Source organism: Scyliorhinus canicula, chromosome 12, assembly GCF_902713615.1.
Source record: "Scyliorhinus canicula chromosome 12, sScyCan1.1, whole genome shotgun sequence".
Lineage (NCBI taxonomy): Eukaryota > Metazoa > Chordata > Chondrichthyes > Carcharhiniformes > Scyliorhinidae > Scyliorhinus > Scyliorhinus canicula.
Window position 1 is genome coordinate 140,834,618 of NC_052157.1, and position 22,465 is coordinate 140,857,082.

The following is a 22,465-nucleotide window of genomic DNA, read 5'->3' on the forward strand; positions in this document are numbered from 1 at the left end:
CCCTTTGGGTGAAGAAGCTCCTCCTAAACTCAGTCCTAAATCTACTTCCCTTTATTTTGAGGCTGTGCCCCTTAGTTCTGCTTTCACTTGGCAGTGGAAACATCCTCCCCCATCTTCCTATCTATTCCCTTCATAATTTTATATGTTTCTGTAAGATCCCCCCACATCCTTCTAAATTCCGAGTACAGTTCCAGTCTACTCAACCTCTCCTGGTAATCCAACCCCTTCAGCTCTGGGATTAACCTAGTGAATTTTCTCTGCACACCTTCCAGCGCCAGTATGTCATTTTCATGTAAGGAGACCAAAAACTGAACACAATACTCCAGGTGTGGCCTCACTAACACCTTAAACAGTTGCCGCATAACCTCCCTAGTCTTAATCTCCATCTCTCTAGCAATGAAGGACAAACTCCATTCGCCTTCTTAATCACCTGTTGCACCTGTAAACCAACTTTTTGCGACTCATGCACTCGGACACCCAGGTCCCTCTGCACAGCAGCATGTTTTAATATTTTATCATTTAATAATAATCTATTTTGCTGTTATTCCTACCAAAATGGATAAACTTACATTTGTCAACGTTGCATTCCATCTGCCAGACCCTAGCCCATTCACTTAACCTACCCAAATCCCTCTGCAGACTTCCAGTATCCTCTACACTTTTTGCTTCACAACTCATCTTAGTGTCGTCTGCAAACTTGAACACATTGCATTTGGTCCCCAACTCCAAATCATCTATGTAAATCATCTATGTGTCTTTCCAATATCACATTGAAAACCTTGGTTAGTCTGATTATAGGTAAACTTAATGACCTTGCTCAATGGTTAACATTTACTGACTCTCACTTATAAAAACTTTGCAATTCAAATGTACTTTACTGATGCTATAAAAATTCATCAATAAACATTTATGTTGAAGGATTATCTATTAACTTTGAAGATGAAAGCATCAGATCATGCTGTTAAAAGCTATATCTGATGTCATAATGTACAGTGTTGCTGAGATATTACTCTGTTTGCACATATGCTGAGGAAAAACTGTCAGTTCAACAACTAAAGTGATTCTTCAGAGATTCACTTCTTTTTTGCGGGATCCTTGTTCATCTTTGGAATTTCTTCAGGAATTTTACTAATTCTTCATTTATCCCTGAAATATGGCGCAATGTATTTTTGAGAATCTAATTTTTGGGCTAAGTTTTATCGTGCCATTGTGTTTTGTTCCTGGATGTACAGGTATGTATGCTATATATTAATTTGTTTTAATTGACCAGAATGTATAATGGAAATATCCGAACCTCATCTGAACCAGGTGAATAAGTTTATTTATTTCAATATATGTTCATTTGGTGCTCATCATCTTTTGGATTAACGTTATCAGCACAGTTTGATAAAGTCAGTGTTAAACCCGATGTTAAACTTGATATAAGCTTTGAATGTATCGTAGTCATATCACATTAAATAGAATTTATTACAATAATTTTGCTTCTGTTATTGGTTTGAATATATGTTAAGAGAGCACCAACTCCTTTTTGCTTGCAGAAAGTCAACAAAGTCAGCTTTGAAAAGTCGACATGTAACAAATATACACTTTCAGTAACTTAATGACTTATCAAGAGCTTGATTAATATGTTTATTGAAACTGTGAATTTCTGTCACTTCTTCTCCCCCAAACTATTGATTAAAATCAATAAGTACAGTGATACGGCATGATGGCACAGTGGTTAGCACTGCTCCCTCACAGCACCAGGAACCCGGGTTCAATTCCAGCCTTGGGAAACTGTCTGTGTGGAGTTTGCATGTTCTCCCCATGTCTGCGTGGGTTTCCTTTGAGTCCTCCGGTTTCTTCCCACAGTCCAAAGTTGTCCAGGTCAGGTGGTTTGGCCATGCTAAAATTGTCCCTTAGTGTCCAGGGATGAGCAAATTATGTGGGGTTACAGGGAGAGGGCAGGGGAGTGGGCATAGGTGGGGTGCTCTTTCAGAGGATCAGTGCAGACCCGAATGGCCGAATCGCCTACTTATAAGGGCTGCACTATGGCACAGTGGTTAGCACTGCTGTCTCACAGCGCCAGGATTCTAGTCTAGCCTTGGGTAACTGTTGACTGTGTGGAGTTTGCACTTTCTCCCAATGTCTGCGAGGGGTTCCTCCAGGTGCTCCGGACTCCTCCCACAGCCCCAAAGATCTGAAGGTTAGGTGGATTAGCCATGCTAAATTGCACTTAGTGTCCAAAGGTTAGATGGGGTTATTGGTTTGTGGGTGAATGGACCTTGGTTGGATGCTTTTTCAGAGGGTTGGTGCAGACTTGAGGGACTGAATGGCCTCTTTCTGCACTCTGGGGATTCTATAATTCTATGATGTTGTTAGTTGCTTACAAGTTATATATTGGTTCGAGATTCTCCCATCGGGCAGCAAAGTGCCGATGCAGGCGTAAAAACGGGAGTGTTTTACTCTGGCGTCGGTGCCCGTTCCGGGCCCTGTTCTGCAGCCCACAGGGGGCTAGCACAGTGTTGGAGCGCCCCATGCCGCTCCAGCTGCCGATCCCTGCCTGAACCTGGTGTCGTGGGGTCCGCGCATGCGCAGTTGGGCCGGCGCCAACTAGCGCATGCGCAGTGGCCTTCTTTCCCACGCCGGCCCTGACGCCAAATGGCGCAGGGCTACAGGAGCCGGCTCAGAGGAAAGGAGGCTGGGGAACAGAAAGGCTGGCCCGCTGATCAGTGGGTCCTGATCGTGGGCCCGGCCACTACGGAGGGCGCCCCCCCCCCGGGGTCGGAGCCCCCTCCCCCTCCAACAGGCCGCCCCCCGGACTCTTCAACGCCAAGGTCCCGCCGGCTCAGAGGATGTTAGAACGGCGCTGGTGGAATTCGGCTTTTGGGTGACGGCCACTTGGCCCATTTGGGCTGGAGAATCGGCGCATACCTCGACCGGCGCCGCGCCGACCACACCGGCCTCAGTGGTATCGATTCTCCACTCTGCGGAGAATCACGTCCTGGCATCGGGGCGGTGTGGCGCGATTGACGCGCCCCGCCGGCAATTCTCCGATCCGGCAGGGGATCGGAGAATTCCGTATATTTGTATGCAACAATGCTACATTACAGCAAATGCATGACTTCAGATCAGGTTGCTAATCACTGAGAAACATCTCTGGCTAACAGACTAGCAACACAAAATTTACTTGTGCAGAAATGTGTTGATATTTTTATGATATAAACAGAATATTGAAGAAACACCTAGAAATCTATGACTTTTACAATGACTAGAACAACTCAGCTCTGAGAACATATGAAAAATTCAACGGTGAAAAAGTCGATTCATCCATGAAACTGATAATTCCAGCATCTATACTCAGCCAGCCTGAGCTCCAGCTGCATTTTGAATGCCCAAATGCTTTTGATTCCGTTCCCTCACCTTGTAGATTGTACTAAATAATTATCGGGCTTCAAGTAAAGACTTTTTCTCCAACTTTCTGAGCGTTTTTGTTCCTCCCGAATTAAACAGTCAAGCAAATTAATCACTGAGTATTAATGTCCCATGGTTTGCCAATGTAGCTCATCAACCTGTGCCCCAAATGAAATTATATTTTGTCTGAAATATATTGGCAGACATCACATCTGTCAAACGTAAGATCTGGATGCAGAACATTTTAACGAAAGATTAGACCTAACCATTCAGGAATGAAATCAGCAAACACATTTTCACTCAATTGTTATTAGGAATCTAGAATGCCTCCCTTCCAAAAGGCTGCGAATGCTGTAAACAACATTGCGATTGTCAGATTTTTGTGAGGAAATGGAATTGACGGATATCGATAAAAGGTGGCTAAATGGAATAGAGATCCAGATCAGCCATGATTGAATTGAATGATGGAACATGCTTGAGGGGTTGAATGACCTTTACTTGTTCTGATGGTCCAATGACTGAAATTGACTAGTTTGCGCAATGAAATTTGTAGACACATTCTGAAACTTGCCAGTCATATTACATTCCAATTTATAGACATTTTAAATTTGATTTTTTAAAAATCCCATATCCTTCCTCCTGATTTTTTTGTTTGCACCCTTCAAAATAGCTGTTCCGAATTACATGGGCGCAATTCTCCGCACTCACGACGGTGCGGAGAATAGCGTGGCTCGTAAAATTTTACGGCCACGCTCGTCCGACGCCCTCCCGCTATTCTCCCCCCCCCCACGCCCGACTCCCGATACGAATCGCTGCCGCCGTTTTTTTACGGCCAGCAGCGATTCTCAGCTGTCCGATGGGCCGAGTTCCCAGCCCTTTACGGCTGTTTTTATGAACGGCAAACACACCTGGTCTGGCCGTTCGTAAAAACGGCCGTAAAGTGCCGATTTTTAAAACCATGGCACCGATTGGCACGGCAGTACCACGGCCGTGCCAAGGGTGCCATGGGCCCGCGATCGGTGCCCACCGATCGCGGGCAGCGGGTCCGATGCCCGCGCACTCTTTGTCCCTCCGCCGCCCCGCTGTATCACTTCGCGGGGCGGCTGAGGGGCATCCCGGCCCGCGCATGCGCGGGTTTCGCGCAAATGCGCGATGACGTCATCCGCGCATGACGCGTCAGCCGGCGCAAACTCTGGCAGGCGGGCTTAACGAAATTCGTTAAGCCCGCGATGCCGGAGTTTACGGCGGCGGCATGCTAGCCCCGACCGGGGACCAGAATCGGTTCCCGGTCGGGGAGCGGGGTGCTGCCGTCAAACCCGCCCGGATTTGACACCAGCCTTACGATTTCTCCCCCTCTGGGAGAATCGCGCCCATATCTTTTTTCGGTAGTGAAGTGGAGCACCAATTCAAAAACCTCCCTGTGCTGTCCAAAACCAGCTACATGTCTTGTTCACCTGGTACTTGTCAGCTATTAGATAAAAGAAGTGTTTCATTAGTGGAGGCAGAAACTCTTCACTTCAGTCTCACAACTAAAGGGAAGTGATGAGTAGATTAAACATTATTCAGTAGGAGTTATGGATACAGCACGAGTAATTTAATTAGACTTCTGCTCCAGAATTAGCTGTGCCACTAGCTGAGCTGTTCCAGAACAGCTACATCACAGGCATCCACCCAACAATGTGTGAAAAATTATCCAGTTATATCCTGCCCGCAAAAAGGCAGGACAAATCAAACCTGGCCATATACCGCCTCATCAGCCTCCTCTCGTCTCCATTATCAGCAAAGTGATGGAAGGTGTTGTCGAAGTTTGGCTGTCAAGTCGCAATTATACGTCAATAACCTTCTCACTGACGCTCAGTTTAGGCTCTGCCAGAGTCACTCGGCTCATTACAGCCTTGCTCCCAACATGGACAAAAGAGCTGAATGCCAGATATGAGGTGAGAGTGATTGTCCTTGACATCAAAGCCGCATTTCACTGAGTTTGACATCAAGGAGCCCTGGCAAAGTTGAAGTCAATAGGAACTGGGGAAAACTCTCCACTGGTTGGAATCATACCTAGCACAAAGGAAGATGGATGTGGTTGTTGGAGATCAATCATCTTCATTCTGGAGTTCCTCAGGGTAGTAGCCCCAGCCCACCCTCTTCAGCTGCATCATCAATAACCTTCCCTTCATCATAAGGTCAGACATTCACTGATGATTGCACAATGTTCAGCACCGTTTGTCATTACTCAGATACTGAAGCAGTCTGTTCCCATGTGCAGCCAGACTTGATCAACATATAGACTTAGGTTGATAAGTAACAAGTGACATTGGCACCACAAAGAGATTCAGTGGCATTACAATTGTTTAATTTCCCACTTTTGACATCCTGAGTGTGACCAGAAATTGATCTGGACTACAGTATAAATAGTGTGGCTACAAGAGCGGGTCAAAGGCTGGCTATTCTGGGGGGCATAATTCACGTCCTGACTCGCCAAAGCTTGCCCACTATCTAAAAGGACAAATCAGGAGTGTGATGAAATACTCTCCACCTGCCTGGATGAATGCAGCCCCAACCACACTCAAAATGTTCGACGCCATTCAAGCCACCTGACACCCCATCCATCAGGTTAAACATTTACCCTCTCCATTAGGGACGGGCAATAAAGGCCGGCCAAACCAGCGGCGCCACAATTTGGAAAAGAATAAATAAAAACAACCAAGTAGATGTTTTTCCTTTTGAAGATGTTCTGATTGATTTGAGTTATCAAAATAACAACATTTTTTTGTCCTGTCACAAAAATCTAGACTTTCATAGTACTCTACGTGGCAGAAATCTTATTCTGTATTCACCTCGAGAGACAGTTTGTATTCTACAATGCAAATGTGATAACGTACAATTTTGGCTGTTGTGCTTACTATTTCCTAAATTGACTCTTCTTGTGACATGTATGCAAAGTAATGCTATTCTTCCTTATCCAGGTGTAGGTATCGCTATTAATGGTATCACGACTAACTACGGAATCATCATGAATCTCTCGGATTCTCTTACGTTAAAGTGCACAGCAGTCAACAACACCCAGGATGAAGAGTTAGTTTGGATTCGTGACGACAGAGTAATTAACTTGAAGTCCCTGAATCGGATCAATGTTAGCACTGTCTGTGTTGACCCAATTACAGTAAATGACGATGAAGTTACTTTCAGCTGCCGTTTAAATAAAGATTCTAACATTAATACAACTGTGCAATTGGACATCAAGTGTGAGTAACCTACCGATCTTGGCTGAAAAGACCAAATTGTTAAGAGGAACCTAGGAGAGAAAGGGATAAGCCTAATGAAGAAATTGAAAAGTTTCTAATTTTCATCCGGTCACAGTATTAATTAGTAGCAAATGAATGCCAAAATGAAGTATGCCATTAAAGAGCATGCAGCAAGGAAACAATTTGGAGTTGACTAAACGTTGATACAGGCAGTGCTGTTGGATTATGTGACAGCAGTTGTTAGCGTAAGGAGGCAGTGGCATAGTGGTATTGCCCCTGAATTAGTAATCCAGGCACCCAGCTTTGGGGACCTGGCTTCAAATCCCATCACGGCGGATGGTGAAATTTGAATTCAATAAAAATCTGGAATTTAAAAAGTCTAATTGTTGATTGTCATAAAAACCCATCTGGTTCACTAATGTCCTTTAGTGGAAAGAAATCTTCCATCCTTACCTAGCCTGGCCAACATGTGACTCCAAACCCACAGCAATGTGGTTAACTCTTAACTGCCCTCAGAAATGGCTACTCAGTTTAGCTCACCAGGCTAAATCGCTGGCTTTTAAAGCAGACCAAGCAGGCCAGCAGCACGGTTCGATTCCCGTACCAGCCTCCCCGGACAGGCGCCGGAATGTGGCGACTAGGGGCTTTTCACAGTAACTTCATTGAAGCCTACTCGTGACAATAAGCGATTTTCATTTTCATAATGCCAGTGCTTCCACATCCCATAAACCAATAAAGAAAAAAAATCCAATGGCATGTGTTGCAACTCACAAGGGTCTCTTATAGGGTGGGAATGATTAATGACCCTGTGGACCTTACAGAATACAAGTTCCCCGATAACGGGGATATGGCTATGTATAAATAGAGTAGGGAACTACTGGAGATGTATATAATAGTTGTTGTAAAATAAAGTAAGTTTGCGTTTCTACAAACTCGATGTGGACTCTTCGTGGTCTTTATCAAATCATGATAAATCAGTAAACCAATAGATTGAAAATTCAATGAAACAATCATGATATCACGTACGCAATAGCGAGATTAGACTGGAGGACACTTTTGGTATTTACTATTAAAAACTGAGATTGGCAAGGTACAAAAATAGCCAACAGGAATGAGATCTGGTCTTAGCTGTGATCGATAAGTAGTTGAGTAAAATTTACTTTCATTGAAAAGAGAACTGGGGGAAAGGGAGAAGATATAACCTAAAGGTTTCTCTAGATGTGAGTAAAATTGTTAGGCAGAATAGCGAGAGAATATTTTCTCAAACCATTAGAAAAAGTAACAGCTTGGGGACTAATAGGTGAAGGTAAGGATATTTTGAGCTAATCATACGTTATGCAACAACAAACCATGAGTGGAAATTAGTTCTAAATCCGATAGATTTTGACTAGAGGTTTTGGAGGAGATAACACGTTTTGGTCATGGCAGTACTTCACGGCCCCAGGGGCCTACCTAGGGTTCAATCTACATTGCAGGTACGGTGGGAAGCAAATGTCTGTGATAGGTACAGTGTGATGGTGCCAGCTCTCCCAATTTGGGACATCCTAATAGGTCCGTGCAGCCGTCTAGGACCTTTGAGCCTCCTCAACAATTAACTCAGAGTGACCAAATGAATTGCCCTGAAATTAAATTCTGTTTTAAAATAGCTTATGAAGTTGCTCATCCTGAAATCAATTGTGCAGGCTAGTTTCACCTTTTAAAAATTGCCCCACATTGGTGTTGATGCTTTGCTGGTTTGAGATGGTAAAGAGAGAGGGCCACCAATTTTTTTGTCACTGGCAATGATGCCAGAAGTGTTTATGGATATTCTTCGCCTTGATATTGTACGGGCACAAATGACAGGAAATACTTTGGATTATATGTTCCCCTTATTTACATGTCACTAAATTACAACCACCAAAATTCCAGAATTAGTGTAGGAGATCGGAAAGCTGGTAGAGAGGTTCCCAACAGATTTCTCATCACATTACGGAAGCACGGAATTCGACTTTGGTTGAAGCATTCTGAAAATAAATGGATACATTCCTGATTCAGTTGGGAATAAAAACGTGTGGTATTCGTTTTATAATAGGAAGGAAAGGAAAATGGTGTGAGTATGGGAAGTTTTTAAAAAATAAATTTAGAGTACCCAATTCATTTTTTCCAATTGAGGGGCAATTTAGTGTGGCCAATCCACCTATCCTGCACATTTTGTTTTGGGTTGTGGAGGTGAGACCCATACAAACATGGGGAGAATGTGTAAACTCCACACGGACAGTGACCCATAGTCGGGATCGAACCTGGGACCTCGGCGCTGTGGGGCAATTCTTTTAGCATAGCCTATCCACCTAACCTGCACATATTTGGACTGTGGGAGGAAACCGGAGCACCCGGAGGAAATCCACGCAGACATGGGGAGAATGTGCAAACTCCACCAAGGCCGGAATTGATCCCGGGTCCTCGGCGCTTTAAGGCAGCTGTGCTAACCACCTTGGCACTGTACTGTCCAAAATGATCTATTCAAATTCATTATAATTTAGCCAATGGATATTTATGGTCCAAAACTTGTCTGGTTCAGCAAATTTGCTCAGGCTGGCCAAATGAATTCTAGAAAATAACACCAAGGGGCACCTTGTACTGTTGTTTTCTATGGAATGTCCAATATGCTTCTTAGAAACAGTGCAAACATTTCATTCTTTAACATTCGGAAGAGCAGTTTAGTGTACCTGCGGTTATTTGAACAGCAATTTTAATATTTTTATGTTTAGAAATAGTACGTAAAAGTAACAAGTTAAAATAGCTTTATAATTGTGTTGGGTAATTTGTGCTTAAACTGTTGCAGTTATCCCCATTCTGAGTAGTGATGGTGATAATGAAATAGAAGTGGTTGCAGGAAATGACGTGGACATAACATGCAATGTGAAGTCCAATCCACCAGCTGTGATGTACTGGTATAAAGATAACAATACCTTGAAGATGACGGCCGGCAAACACAGTGTGCACTGGGACAGTGGTGTTTTTAGACTATCTATTAAGAAGGTACAGAAGATGGAAAGTGGGAATTATGTCTGTATGGCAGACTCCACACTTGGAAGCAGCAATCAGTCCTTCGACTTGATCGTGAAAGGTAAGAAGACCCAAACTTCATAGCCTAGAGGAACAGCTAAGTTAAAATGAGCAAACATATGATTTATACCATTTTAGTATGCATTGTACTGAGTTCTTTTCCAGTCCAAATAATGATTTGTTCTGATGGCAAATGCTGGTTTATCTCCCTTGGCAGTTATAGCTTACAAACTACTAAGATGTTGCTGAGCTCCACTGGAAGCAGAGTCTGAAAATTATGGGTTTGAGTCTCAATCCAATACTTGAGCAGGAAAATCTAGTCGAATGCTTCACTGCGGTAGTGAGGGAGTGTGGCACTGTCAAAGATGCCATCATTCAGATTTGTTTTTAAATGTATTTGTTCATGGGATGTGGACGTCGCTGGCTGGGCCAGCATTTATTGCCCATCCCTAATTACCTTTGAGGGGACCAGTTAATAGTCAAACACATTACTGTGAGTCTGGAGTCACATGTAGGCCAGACCAGGTAAGGATCATAGAATCAACAAATCAAATTTACAGTGCAGAAGGAGGCCATTCGGCCTATTGAGTCTGCACCGGCCCTTGGAAAGAGCACCCTACCTAAGCCCAAGCCTCCACCCTATCCCCGTAACCCAGTAACCCTACCTAACCTTTTTAGACACTAAGGGCAATTCAGCATGGTCCATCCACCTAACCAGCACACCTTTGGACTGTGGGTGGAAACCGGAGCACCCAAAGGAAACCCACGCACACACGGGGATAACGTGTCGACTCCGCACAGACAGTGACTCAAGCCGGGAATCGAACCTGGCACCCTGGAGCTGTGAAGCGACTGAGCTAACCACTGTGCTACCATGCTGCCCAATAAAGGATATCAGTGAACCAGATGGGTTTTTCCGACAATCGGCAATGGTTTCATGGTCACCATTAGACTTGTGGGGCGGCATTCTCCCCTACCCGGCGTGACGGAGGGTCCCGGAGTAGGGGAATGGCGCCAACCACTCAGGGGTCAGGCCTCCCCAAAGGTGGGGAATTCTCCCCACCTTTGGGGGCCAGCCCCGCGCCGGAGCGGTTAGCACCAGACGACTGGCGCAAAAAACCGGCGCCCCCGGCAGCGGGGCTGGCCGAAAGGCTTTCGCCGGTCGGCGCATGCGCCGGCAGTGACGTCAGTGGCAGCTGGCCGCTGACGTCACTGCCGGCGCATGCGCGATGTTGGGTTCTCTTCCGCTTCTGCCATGGTGGAGGCCGTGGCGGCCGCGGAGGAAAATAGTGCACCCAGGGCACTGGCCTGGAATCTGAGCGTGGGGCCCCGATCGCGGGCCAGGCCACCGTGGGGGCACCCCCCGGGGTTTGATCACCCCCCCCCGCCCCCCCCCAGGACCCCGGGGCCCGCTCGCGCCGCTGATCCCGCCGTTCCAGAGGTGGTTCAAACCTCGGCGGCGGGAGAGGCCTCCCAGCGGCGGGACTTCGGCCCATCCGGGCCGGAGAATCACCGCAGGGGCCTCTCCGATCGGAGTGGCGAGATTCCTGCCGCCGCCACTTCCCGGGTGGCGGAGAATCTCAGCCATGGCGGGGGCGGGATTTTCGGCGCCCCCAGGCGATTCTCCGACCCTGCTGGGGGTCGGAGAATTTCGCCCGTGATTCCAGATTTTTATTGAATCCAAATTTAACCATCTGCAGTGTTGGGTTTGAAACCGTGTCCTCGGAGCATTAACCTGGGTTTCTGGTTTATCAGTCCAGTGACAATACCGCTACACCTCCTCCTGCCCTATAAGAGGCATTATAACCCTGTAAGCTCTCAGGTGGATGTAAAACATTTTTGAATAAGGACAGGAAAGTTATCCCTGGCGTCCTGGCAAATATCTGTTCCTCAATCAACATCACAAAAATGGATTATCTGGTCATTATCACAATGTTGTTTGTGGGAGCTCACTGTGTGCAAATTGGCTGTCCGTTCCCAACATTACAACAGTGCTTACACTTTGAAAGTATATCATTGCAGCACAGTACTTTGAGATGATCTATTCATAAATCTATATTCAATTTACATTTTTTTTAAACTGCTGCAGCTTATAAAAAACACTATTATGTTCTTTGGCAGATAAACCTTATGAATTACCAATCGAACCAATTGTTGCTGGGCTTGTGGTTGTCGTGCTGTCCATTCTTTTCGGAATTATTGCACGGAGAAAAAAAGTTATGCAGGTGAGTGTATGAAAAATGGAAACATTGAGAACAAGGGTGGAATAGCACTTAGACAAATGATGATTAATGTAAGAAATTGTCAGATTTTATATTTTTTGCAGTAATGTTATTAAAACCTGGATAAGAAGCATGCAGATAGTATGACTGCTAGAATTAAGGTGTCATAAAAGTGAGATAATCATTGATTTGCAGGTGAAGTGTTCTGCCGATAGAGCTTGAGAACCATTTACTTTTTACAGATAGCTAGCTAATGGAATATTTATTAGGTTTGAAGGACATTTGGATTGTAGATAATTTATGAGAGGTATTGAGTTTGGTCCTGGCTAAACAGGTGAAGGGACATCTTGTCAGAAGAGACACAAAAGAATGCCTTATGCTTTGGGTACAAATTATGTACTTTGTGAGAGGAGCCAGGTCTGTCTGAAGAGTCAGTCGGTCTGAGAACTCTAATCTGAACTGAGGTGTTTCAGTTTGATCCTTAAAGTTTCTGTACAGAGAAAGGCAAGTAAAACCGTGGCTGTTAACAATTTTTATAAGTGGTATTTAATATATATTGCTTTGCTTAACTGTAATATAGTGACAGGTTTAGGAAGTAAGTTCATGTTTCTTATTTTACTTGAGAACTGTTGTAACTGTTAACTGTAAAGCTACATCTATGTTGCTAATGTGATTAATTTTGTGATTAAATTCAAGTTTGATTTAACATAAAATATATCTATTGGTCAGTGTTATCACTCCTGCGGTGTAGTAACATTTCCTCACAGTTTTACAAATTGAAAATAGTTAGGTTCTCGTTCGGGATCCGAACAAAGTACAGCACAAGTTTACGGTGTTCTGAGATAAAATTGTAGCACTCGATTAATGGTGGGGAATTCCAAGGAAGTGGATTCTCAGTCTTATCCATGACTTTGAGGTGACTGTGTTCAATGGAGAGCATCACAAACAGGAAGGATAAATTGAAACAAATTGCACTGCTTTTGTCTATCTAGTATCTGGGGAATGAATGGTTTATAGTACACGGAAGTGGAGAGAAACAGATAAAAGAAATAGAGAAATCAATAACCTATGCAATGAGACTATTGTTTAAATCACTCAAGGTATTATTATTTCACTTACTGTAAATAGTCATCCATAAGTAACACCTTAAAAGATTCCACCTTTTTCTCATGCCCAATACAAAGAACCACTTCAACAGACAAACGCACGCTTACCCATGAACTTAAACAAGATTTTACATCTTCAGGGAGCTGTGAGGGGTCACCAGAAAACTTTATTTACTGTTAATGTATACAATAAAAATGGTAATGTTGGGCCTCTGACATTGACGAACTGTTAGAAAGCTCAATGAACTGTCGGTCACGCAAGGATTATAAATGAAGTTTAATAAGTAACGTGAGTGGAAGCTTAAGTAAGGACCACAGCAGAATGGCAAATCCATGTCTTGCACGTAGCTTACAAAATCTGTTACAAGACAATAATCATTTGGTCGTACAGAACTTGAATATTACTGAAAAGGAGACATGCTGTTGAAGCTTTTAGTCTTGCACTCATCAGAAATGATTGCAAGAATACCACTAGTAAAAGGAACAACAGTTTGTACAGCATGAGAATAGAGTGCTGATTGGTTGGCAAGTGGACACTTGTCGGTAGAAGCATTGCCATGGAGAATGCACCAGGGAGAAGTAAACTCCCAAGCTTCTGTTCAAATTTAAATAAATCAAGTCAACCGTTGCCATGGGGAATGAACCAGTGAATAGCTGCCTACAAAGCTTTTGTTTAGTTGAAAAATGTGCAATGTATGGGCACACTCCTTGGGTTGGTTTCTCCCAAAATGGGACTGTGTCCCCACGCCGGTGTAAAAAGATAAGAACATAAGAACTAGGAGCAGGAGTAGGCATCTGGCCCCTCGAGCCTGCTCTGCCATTCAATGAGATCATGGCTGATCTTTTGTGGACTCAGCTCCACTTTCTGGCCCGAACACCATAACCCTTAATCCCTTTATTTTTCAAAAAACTATTCATCTTTCTCTTAAAAACAAGTAATGAAGGAGCCTCAACTACTTCACTGGGCAAGGAATTCCACAGATTCACAACCCTGTGGGTGAAGAAGTTCCTCCTAAACTCAGTCCTAAATCTACTTTCACTTATTTTGAGGCTATGCCCCCTAGTTCTGCTTTCACCTGCCAGTGGAAACAACCTGCCCACATCTATCGTGTCTATTCCTTTCATCATTTTATATGTTTCTATAAGATTCCCCCCTCATCCTTCTAAATTCCAACAAGTACAGTCCCAGTCTATTCAAACTCTCCTCATAATCCAACCCCTTCAGCTCTGGGATTAACCTTGTGAATCTCCTCTCCACATCCTCCAGCGCCAGTACGTCCTTTCTCAGGTCAGGAGGCTAAAACTGAACACAATACTCCAGGTGTGGCCACACTAACACTTTATACAATTGCAGCATAACCTCCCAAGTCTTAAACTCCATCCCTCTAGCATTGAAGGACAAAATTCCATTCACCTTCTTAATCACCTGTTGCAACTGTAAACCAACTTTTTGCTACTCATGCACTAGCATATCCAGGTCTCTCTGCATAGCAGCATGTTTTAGTATTTTATGATTTAAATAATAATCCCTTTTGCTGTTCTTCCTACCAAAATGGATAACCTCTCATTTGTCAACATTGTATTCCATCTGCCCGCCACTAGCCCATTCACTTAACCTATCCGAATCCCTCTGCAGACTTCCAGTATCCTCTGCACCTTTTGCTTTACCACTCATCCTAGTGTCGTCTGCAAACTTGGATGCATTGCACTTGGTCCCCAACTCCAAATCATCCATGTAAACACTGGCATTTCATGCTCAAGGTTCCTTGGAAAAAGATGAGCAGATTCAGTGACTTGCAGGAGCTAGCAGGGACCCAGATGCGGATACTGGGCCCCACACTTCGGTTTTGAGTCTGCCCATGCACACAGCGGCGGCCTGCAGTGGAGGTAGATGAAGAATGTAGGCCCCCCCAATTGGCTGCGTGCCCAAGGATCCAATCGCCCTGATCTGTCCCTTCGCCACCCCATCCCCGGTGTCCGACCCCCCCCCCACCCCCCCGCCCCCCAGCGCTATCACTGGCGGGGAGGGTACAGACCGTGAAAATGACGGTCCTCCCCAGATTTCTGTTTGTCTTTCAGTGCCTCCCCATCTTCATCCCGAAGGCCTTTTTCAAGCGGGTGAATAAGGTTATTTCGGGCTTTGTGTGGGCGGGTAAAACCCTGCGAGTGAAGAACGTGTTGCTGGAGCGCAGTCTGGGATAGGGTGGGTTGGCGCTGCCGAACTTCTGCAATTACTACTGGGCGGCTAATATAGCCATGATTAGCAAGTGGGTAGTGGGGGAGGGGTTGGCATAGGAGCAGATGGAGGCGGCTTCATGCAGAGACATTAGTTTGGGAACACGGATAACGGCACCTCTTCCGTTCTTGCCGACCCGATACTCCACAAGTCCGGTGGTGGTGGCGGCTCTGTGAATCTGGGGCCAATGAAAGAGATATAAGAGAGTGGAGGGAGCATCGGTTTGGACCCCGATTTATAATAATCATCGGTTTGTTCCGGGTAGGCTGGATGGTGGTTCCGGAGATGGCAAAGGGCAGGAATTAGAAGGATGGGAGATCTGTTTATAAATGGGAGCTTACCCAGCTTGAAAGCCTTGGAGGATAAATTTGAATTGCAAGCAGGGAACAGATTTAGGTATTTGCAGGTGCGAGACTTCCTGAGAATACATGTGCCGGCCCTTGGGCTGCTGCCGTCATGGGGGATGCAGGATAGAGTAGTCTCTAGTATCTGGGTGGGAGAGGGGAAGATTTCAAATATTTACCAGCCGCTTTCGGAGGCGGAGGAAACTCCGGTAGAGGAGTTTAAGGGCAAGTGGGAGGACGAGCTAGGAGGAGAGATAGAGGCGGGTGTTTTAGAGGGCCAGACTGTTGTTTTATGGTTGGGGTATGTGAAGATTGGGATGTGGGGAGGGAAATGTTTATTATACCATGTTGATGTCATTGTTAATGTTATTTTTCATAAAAAATTTCAAATACCTTAATAGAAATATTTTTAAAAAAAGAAATAAAGCAGGATAACTTTCAATAGGCCTTATGACCATCAAACCTGAGGTGTAGCTTAAATATTATTGAATATTGCCATTTGCCATGGCTTATAAATACCCGCAATGTTGTTTGTCCTTTTTTATGGCAGGAGTTATGATAAACCGATCAGTGACTGTTGGGAAAATTTTCTGTACATTGAAGTGTGACACATGGCAATAAAGCACATTCTATTCCTGCAGTTCCAAATACCTTACGTTTCTCAATATCTTCTTCATTATTCAGTATTGTGGCTGCAGTTTAATACTTAAAACATGATCTTAAAAGTGGTAGTTTTTATGTTTTCCTTATTGTAAATGTAACCACCTTTATTTTGGAGCACCAGTCATGGGAGGTTTTGTTATCAACAACATGGTGCCATTTGGTATGGTATCAAGATGGGAAAAATGGACTGGGTTTAGGAATTAAAATGGCAAAGCTGAAGAAGGAACACATTTCTCTCTCAAATTTACTTAACAGACGGTAACGCAAACCCTGATGTCTAATGCTCCAAGTGTTTGCTGGTTCAAACACCAAGAGGTGCAGAGCATTTGAAACTATCAGTTGGAGTGAACTTTATCCATTATTTTATTGCTACTTAAAACTAACATCGTTCCCGCCCCTTTGCCACAGGTTTGGCATTTGTTCAGGAGACTATCTTTCAAAAAGTCTATTCAGAGGCTGGAACTCCGTGTTTTTTTTCAGCTGCAAATTGGAATGGTTCCATAAAGCTCTCAACGTAAGAGAACTTAAGGAATACTTCGAGGCGAGAAAAAGTAGTAACTGAATTTCGTATGTCTGGATGAAGACTGAGTCAGCGACATCAGCAAAAAGGCTCTCTGATCTATGCACTTAATTAATTGCAGGAAAGATTAGAGAATTCAAATGCATGATTTTACTATTGTATTCAGTATGACACATAGAATTAATGACTTGGACTTTACATCTCACTTTGGTAAGGATGATGGAAATCATGTGTGCGGCTCCCAGCAATAGGATTATGCATTGTATTGAGCAATGCTCTGAATGTTCATGAACCTGAGGCTAGAGTTGCTTAATTATACACTTCTTCAGTTAAATGTAACTGACAAGATTGACTCACAGCCAAAATTTCCCACGTATTCTGCTGAAAGCTGTTGAAATAAGACACTTTTATTGCAATTATAAAAGAAGATTAAGACTAAAGTTCTCCCTTCCCTGAATATAGTAGCAAATCCAACAGGAGATGAATGAAAAGGAAATTTGTGTTTTAATGGAAAATAAGTGAATCTGATTTTAAATTTCACAATCAATGTATAGATACTAAAATTATACCCTCAGAACTTGCACACTTCAGAATAATATGTTTGACCAATTTTGTTAATGGGCTATCCATTACTGACAAATATGAATTCTCCCATATTTACTAAAAGAAGGACTGTATCCCTCTTCAAGTATGTAACGAGTAGGGTTGATAAGAGGGAGCCAGTGGATGTGGTTCATTTCAGAAAGCTTTCGACAATGTCCCACATAAGAGTTTAGCATGTAAAATTAAAGTGCATGGGATTAGGGGTTGTCTATTGAGATGGATAGAAAACTGGTTGGAAGACAGGAAATAAAGAGCATGAATTAACGTTTTTTCCCCCAAATAGCAGGCAGTGACTATTGGGGTACCGTAGGGATTGGTTCTGGGACCTCAGCAATTCACGATATATATTAATGATTTGGATGAGGAAACAAAATATAACATCTCCAAATTTGAAGAGGACACAAAGTTGGGTGGGACGGTGAGCTGTGTGTGGGATGCAGCGATCCTTCAGTGCGACAAGTTGAGTGAGTGAGCAAATGAATGGAAGATTTCATAGAATTTCATAGAATTTACAGTGGAGAAGGAGACCATTCGGCCCATCATGTCTGCACTGGCCCTTGGAAAGCACACCCCAGTTAAGCCCGCACCTCCACTCCATCCCCATAACACAGTATCCCCACCTAACCTTTTGGACACTAAGGGTAAATTTAGCACAGCCAATCCACCTAACCTGCACAGCTTTGGGCCATGGGAGGAAACCGGAGCACATGGAAGAAACCCTCGCAGACATGGGGAGGAACTGCAAACACCACACTGACAGCCACCCGAGGCCGGAATTGAACCCAGGTCCCTGGAGCTGTGAGGCAGCAGTGCTATCCCCTGTGCCACCCTGCAGTCCATGGCGCAGTATAATTTTGATAAATGTGAGGTTATCCACTTTGGTAGCAAAAAACAGAAAGGCAGACTATTAACTGAATGGCCATATATTAGGAGAGGGCAATATGCAATGCGACATAGGTTTCCTCATACACCAGTCACTGAAGGTAAGCATGCAGGTGCATCAGGCAGTAAAGAAGGCAAATGGTATCCTGGCCTTATATCGAGAGGATTTGAGTACAGGCGCAGAGATATCTTTCTGCAATTATAGAGGCCCTTGATGAGGCCACACCATTTTTTTAGTTTCCTGAGGAAGTATAGGTGTTGTCGTGCTTTCTTAGTCATAGCATCGACGAGGGTGGACCAGTACAGATTGTTGGTGATGTGTAGGCCTAGAAATTTGAAGCTGTCAACCATCTCCACCTCGGCACCATTGATGCTGACAGGGGCATTCATGATACTTTGCTTTCTGAAGTCAATGACCAGCTATTCAGTTTTACTGGCGTTGAGGGAGAGATCGTTGTCGTTACGCACACCACTAGGTTCTCTATCTCCCTCCTGTACTTTCACTCATCGTTATTTGAGATCTGACCCACTACGGTCGTTTCACCAACAAACTTATAGATGGAATTGGAGCTGGATTTTGCCATACAGTCGTGTGTGTATAGGGAGTATAGAAGGGCATTAAGTACGCAGCCTTGGTATTGAGGCTATCAGTCAAAATCCTACCAGTTAATATTTTTCCTGTTACTTTTAATGTTGGAAAATGTGGAAACTGCTAATCAATCCAGAATTTTAATATAAGGTGAGCCTTGTGCTTTATTAAAAGGAAAAGTGGGACCTTGCGAACATAGGACGGCACAGTGGCACAATGGTTAGCACTGCTGCCTCACAGCACCAGCGACCTGGGTTCAATTCCGGCCTTGGGTGACTGTGTGGAGTTTGCACTTTCTCCACGTATCTTGTGTGGGTTTCCACTGGGTGCTCCAGTTTCCTCCTATAGTCCATAGAATTGCAGGTTAGGTGGATTGGCCAAGCTAAACTGTCCCTTAGTGTCCAAAGATTAGGCGGAGTTACGGGGATTGGGCCAGGAAATGGGTCAAGATAGGCTGCTCTTTCAGAGAGTTGATGCTGACCCGATGGGCCGAAAGGCCTCCTTCTGCGCTATATAGGAATTCTATGGTTCTTTACGAATTTTGAGCATAGCCCCAAAACAGTCAAGGAATAAAAGGTTATAGTGAGTGGGCAGGTAAGTAGAGCTGAGGCCACAAAAGGATCAGCCATGATCTTATTGAAGCGGAGCAGGCTCAAGGGGCCAAATGGCTTACTCCCGCTCCTAGTTCTTATGTTCTTATTATGTAGGAGCAGGTGTAGGCCACTCAGCCCTTCCAGCCTGTTCCACCATTCAATAAGATCACGGCTGATTTGATTTTAACCTCAACTCCACATTCTTGTCTACTCCCGATAACCTTTCATCACCGCCCTCCCCTCGAAACAGGAATCTAACCACAATGCTCTGTTTTGCAAGACATTGGCTAGTGTTTGGGGAATCTGTTAGTGGTGCTATGGGCAACATCTTAGCAGATTTGCTGAGCAAAATATTGCTCAATTCACAGAAAAATTTCACTCGATGGAATTTCTTTTCCAGCTCTGCAGAAAGAAAACCAATACCAGTACGTTTGTTGAGTATGATACTCAATAGGAAAGCAAGATTGTAAGTAACATCCTCTATTGTGCTTCATATTTAATTAAAGACAAGCTGTGGACACACTTTAATTATGTTTTGCACGTTTATTACAGTGTAGCCTGGTGGAAACCACAAATTCCTCAAAGGAGACTGAATCCAGGATGAAGAGTTATTTTTCCTTGCAGTATGTCAAAGAAACAATGACAAAAATAGTGAAGAAAATCTTTAAAGTATACAGCAGAGTAAGGAGAAGGAATATACCGGTGCCAATTTTGTCTAATCTTCATTTGTGCATGTAGAATTTCACTTCCTCTCTCCCACTTCAATTATTGGCATCAAACAGTTGAATTTGTACTTTGTTATTTAATTAGATAGAATGTATCTGTAAACTTCTCCTTGGCATTTCATACATAAATTAAAAGTCTTTAATTTTCACAATGTTTTTCATAAGGCACAATGTTCCGTGATACTGTTCTTTCGTGAACACTGATTTTCATTTTCATTTTAAATCAATGACTTGATATTTGATTTTTTTTACTCATCGCCAATCAAAATTTTGTACATGTGTCTGAAGTAAAATATTTTAATATTTTCAAAGCTGTTTTAAAAACTACGCCAAGAATATACCTGGGGAAAAATATATCGACAAGTATTTAATTTGCTGTTTAATGAAACATTCTACGCCTCTTTAAATTGATCGTTTTTGATTTCATTCAGTTCCTTCATATGTATAATTAAGATCAGATTGACTTTTCTCATAACCAGCTCGTAAATCTTCTCTAATGTGCTTTGTCTGCCAGTTTCTATCAGGTGGTAGCATTTTTGGTTTTGGCCCAGCCAGTTGTAGGTTTAAGCCCCTTTCCCTCTTGCATAATCTGGGGTGACACTGAGCAAGTATATTTTTGGAAGTAACATCCTTGGGTGATATTAGTTAAGTTGAGACTTTTCCTTTTTGATCAGATGGGCATTAAACGTTTAATGAAACCAAGGGAAGAATGGGAGTCCTCCTGGTCACCTTGACAATATTCCTTCTTTTTGCCTACATACCCAAAGGCAAGTTAATTGGTCATTCAACTCTTTGCGATGCTGCACAGAAAATGGACACTGCTGGTAGAATCTTGTGGCAGCGATGAGGGTTTCTGCCCCCAGCTGGAGATCTGGTGACACACCCCATGTTGCCTCTTTTCAGAAAGGCCCGTTGCATCTTGGCGGGCAGGCAAAGGGACTTCCCCTAAGATCAAGGCTTGGCTCCTGCCCACTGTTAGTTGCCAGCTCAGCAGCTCCACCAGTACTACACCCACCTAAAGCCTCAGATTGAGGAGGGACCAAGGCACAGGTGAATCTCATGCCCACTTATCTAAAAACTGTCTTGTGGAACTAACAAGATATTCTTACAGAGAGATAATAAGAACATAAGAACTAGGAGCAGGAGTATGTCCCTTAGTGGTTCGAAAATGGGATGGAAACATGTAATTGAAAGTGTAATTGACATGGGACACCCAGGAGCTACCTCAAAATAAGGGCACTTGGGAGGGATAAGATACATCAGACTATGGTGAATCCATGTTGACTTTGGCTGAAAACCCTGATTAGCTGAAGAAGACCAAGAGCTATAAGAGACTGCTAGTGCCTGCAGCTACAGAGTTCAACACCCACTACTTCATCCATCCCTTCATTAATCCAGATCCCTGATCTGCACTCAGTAAACCATTCGCACCTGTTATGCTTCATATGGTTTTCTGTCTATGGCTTTGCAAGCTTATGTATCGTATCAAAATTATTGCTTCTTAATAAATTGCTTTAAACTTTTTGTGACCTTGACTCCCTTTTTAGGGTAATCTGTGACTCACGGGCCAAAACCATGGGTGCTCACTGGGTCATTTCAGAGAACATTTAAGAGTCAACTACTCTTGCTGTGGGTCTGGAGTAACATAGGCCAGACGGGATAAGGACAGCAGATTTGCAACAATCCCATAGTTTCATGCTCACCGTTATATTTTAATTCCAGATTTTAAAAATTGCATTGGTGGGTTATGAAGACATATCGCTGGGTCATTTGTCCAGGTCTTGGGGTTATTAGTTCAGAAATATCACTTTGCTACTATCATTCTACTGACCTCATAGATACCAAAGAGAAAATCCGTCAGAGCCATTAAAAAATACAGTACATGCCATCATCATGGAGACAACTTTAACACAGCTACATATTTATAAAATTGCTGACAGTCTTAGCTCTACAAAGCACTCAGTTGACAACACCTGCAAGATAATGAGGGATAAATACAGGATGAAGATTAAAAGAAAGAATTTGAGTTTATCGCATCCTTCAGGATGCTACTAGATATTTAATATGCAATTAACTCTTTTGAAATGCAGTCTTGGTTTTATGAATGCATTCTATTTGAAGAGCTCCTCCCGGAGTCTCAATGCAGCTTCCGCCTATCAAGAGAAACAATGGATATGATATTCAGCATGCAACAAATCCAGGAAAAATTCAGGGAGTAGCACCAACCCTTATACATGGAATAACCCTGGAATCATTCTTGTGTAGAGCAGACGGGAAATGGCGATGAGTTTCAGTGGGTAGT

The 22,465-nt window shown here is 43.6% G+C and overlaps 1 protein-coding gene across 1 annotated transcript; it reads left to right on the forward strand.

The window, feature by feature from the left end:
• The first annotated feature begins 1,039 nt into the window (after positions 1 to 1,039).
• Positions 1,040 to 21,688, forward strand: LOC119974935 (transmembrane and immunoglobulin domain-containing protein 1-like). The gene is made up of 6 exons (XM_038814302.1): positions 1,040 to 1,232; positions 6,357 to 6,635; positions 9,457 to 9,741; positions 11,802 to 11,905; positions 19,839 to 19,904; positions 19,991 to 21,688. The coding sequence occupies exons 1-5, from the start codon at positions 1,154 to 1,156 to the stop codon at positions 19,890 to 19,892; spliced, it is 801 nt and encodes a 266-aa protein (XP_038670230.1). The 5' UTR covers positions 1,040 to 1,153; the 3' UTR covers positions 19,893 to 19,904; positions 19,991 to 21,688.
• The last annotated feature ends 777 nt before the right edge of the window (positions 21,689 to 22,465 follow it).

Coding starts and splice junctions, on each gene's coding strand:
- LOC119974935 (XM_038814302.1), top strand. CDS start 1,154: ATGGCGCAATGTATTTTTGAGAATCTAATTTTTGGGCTAAGTTTTATC. Junction 1,233..6,356: donor TTTTGTTCCTGGATGTACAG/GTATGTATGCTA, acceptor TTCCTTATCCAG/GTGTAGGTATCGCTATTAAT. Junction 11,906..19,838: donor GGAGAAAAAAAGTTATGCAG/GTGAGTGTATGA, acceptor TTTCTTTTCCAG/CTCTGCAGAAAGAAAACCAA.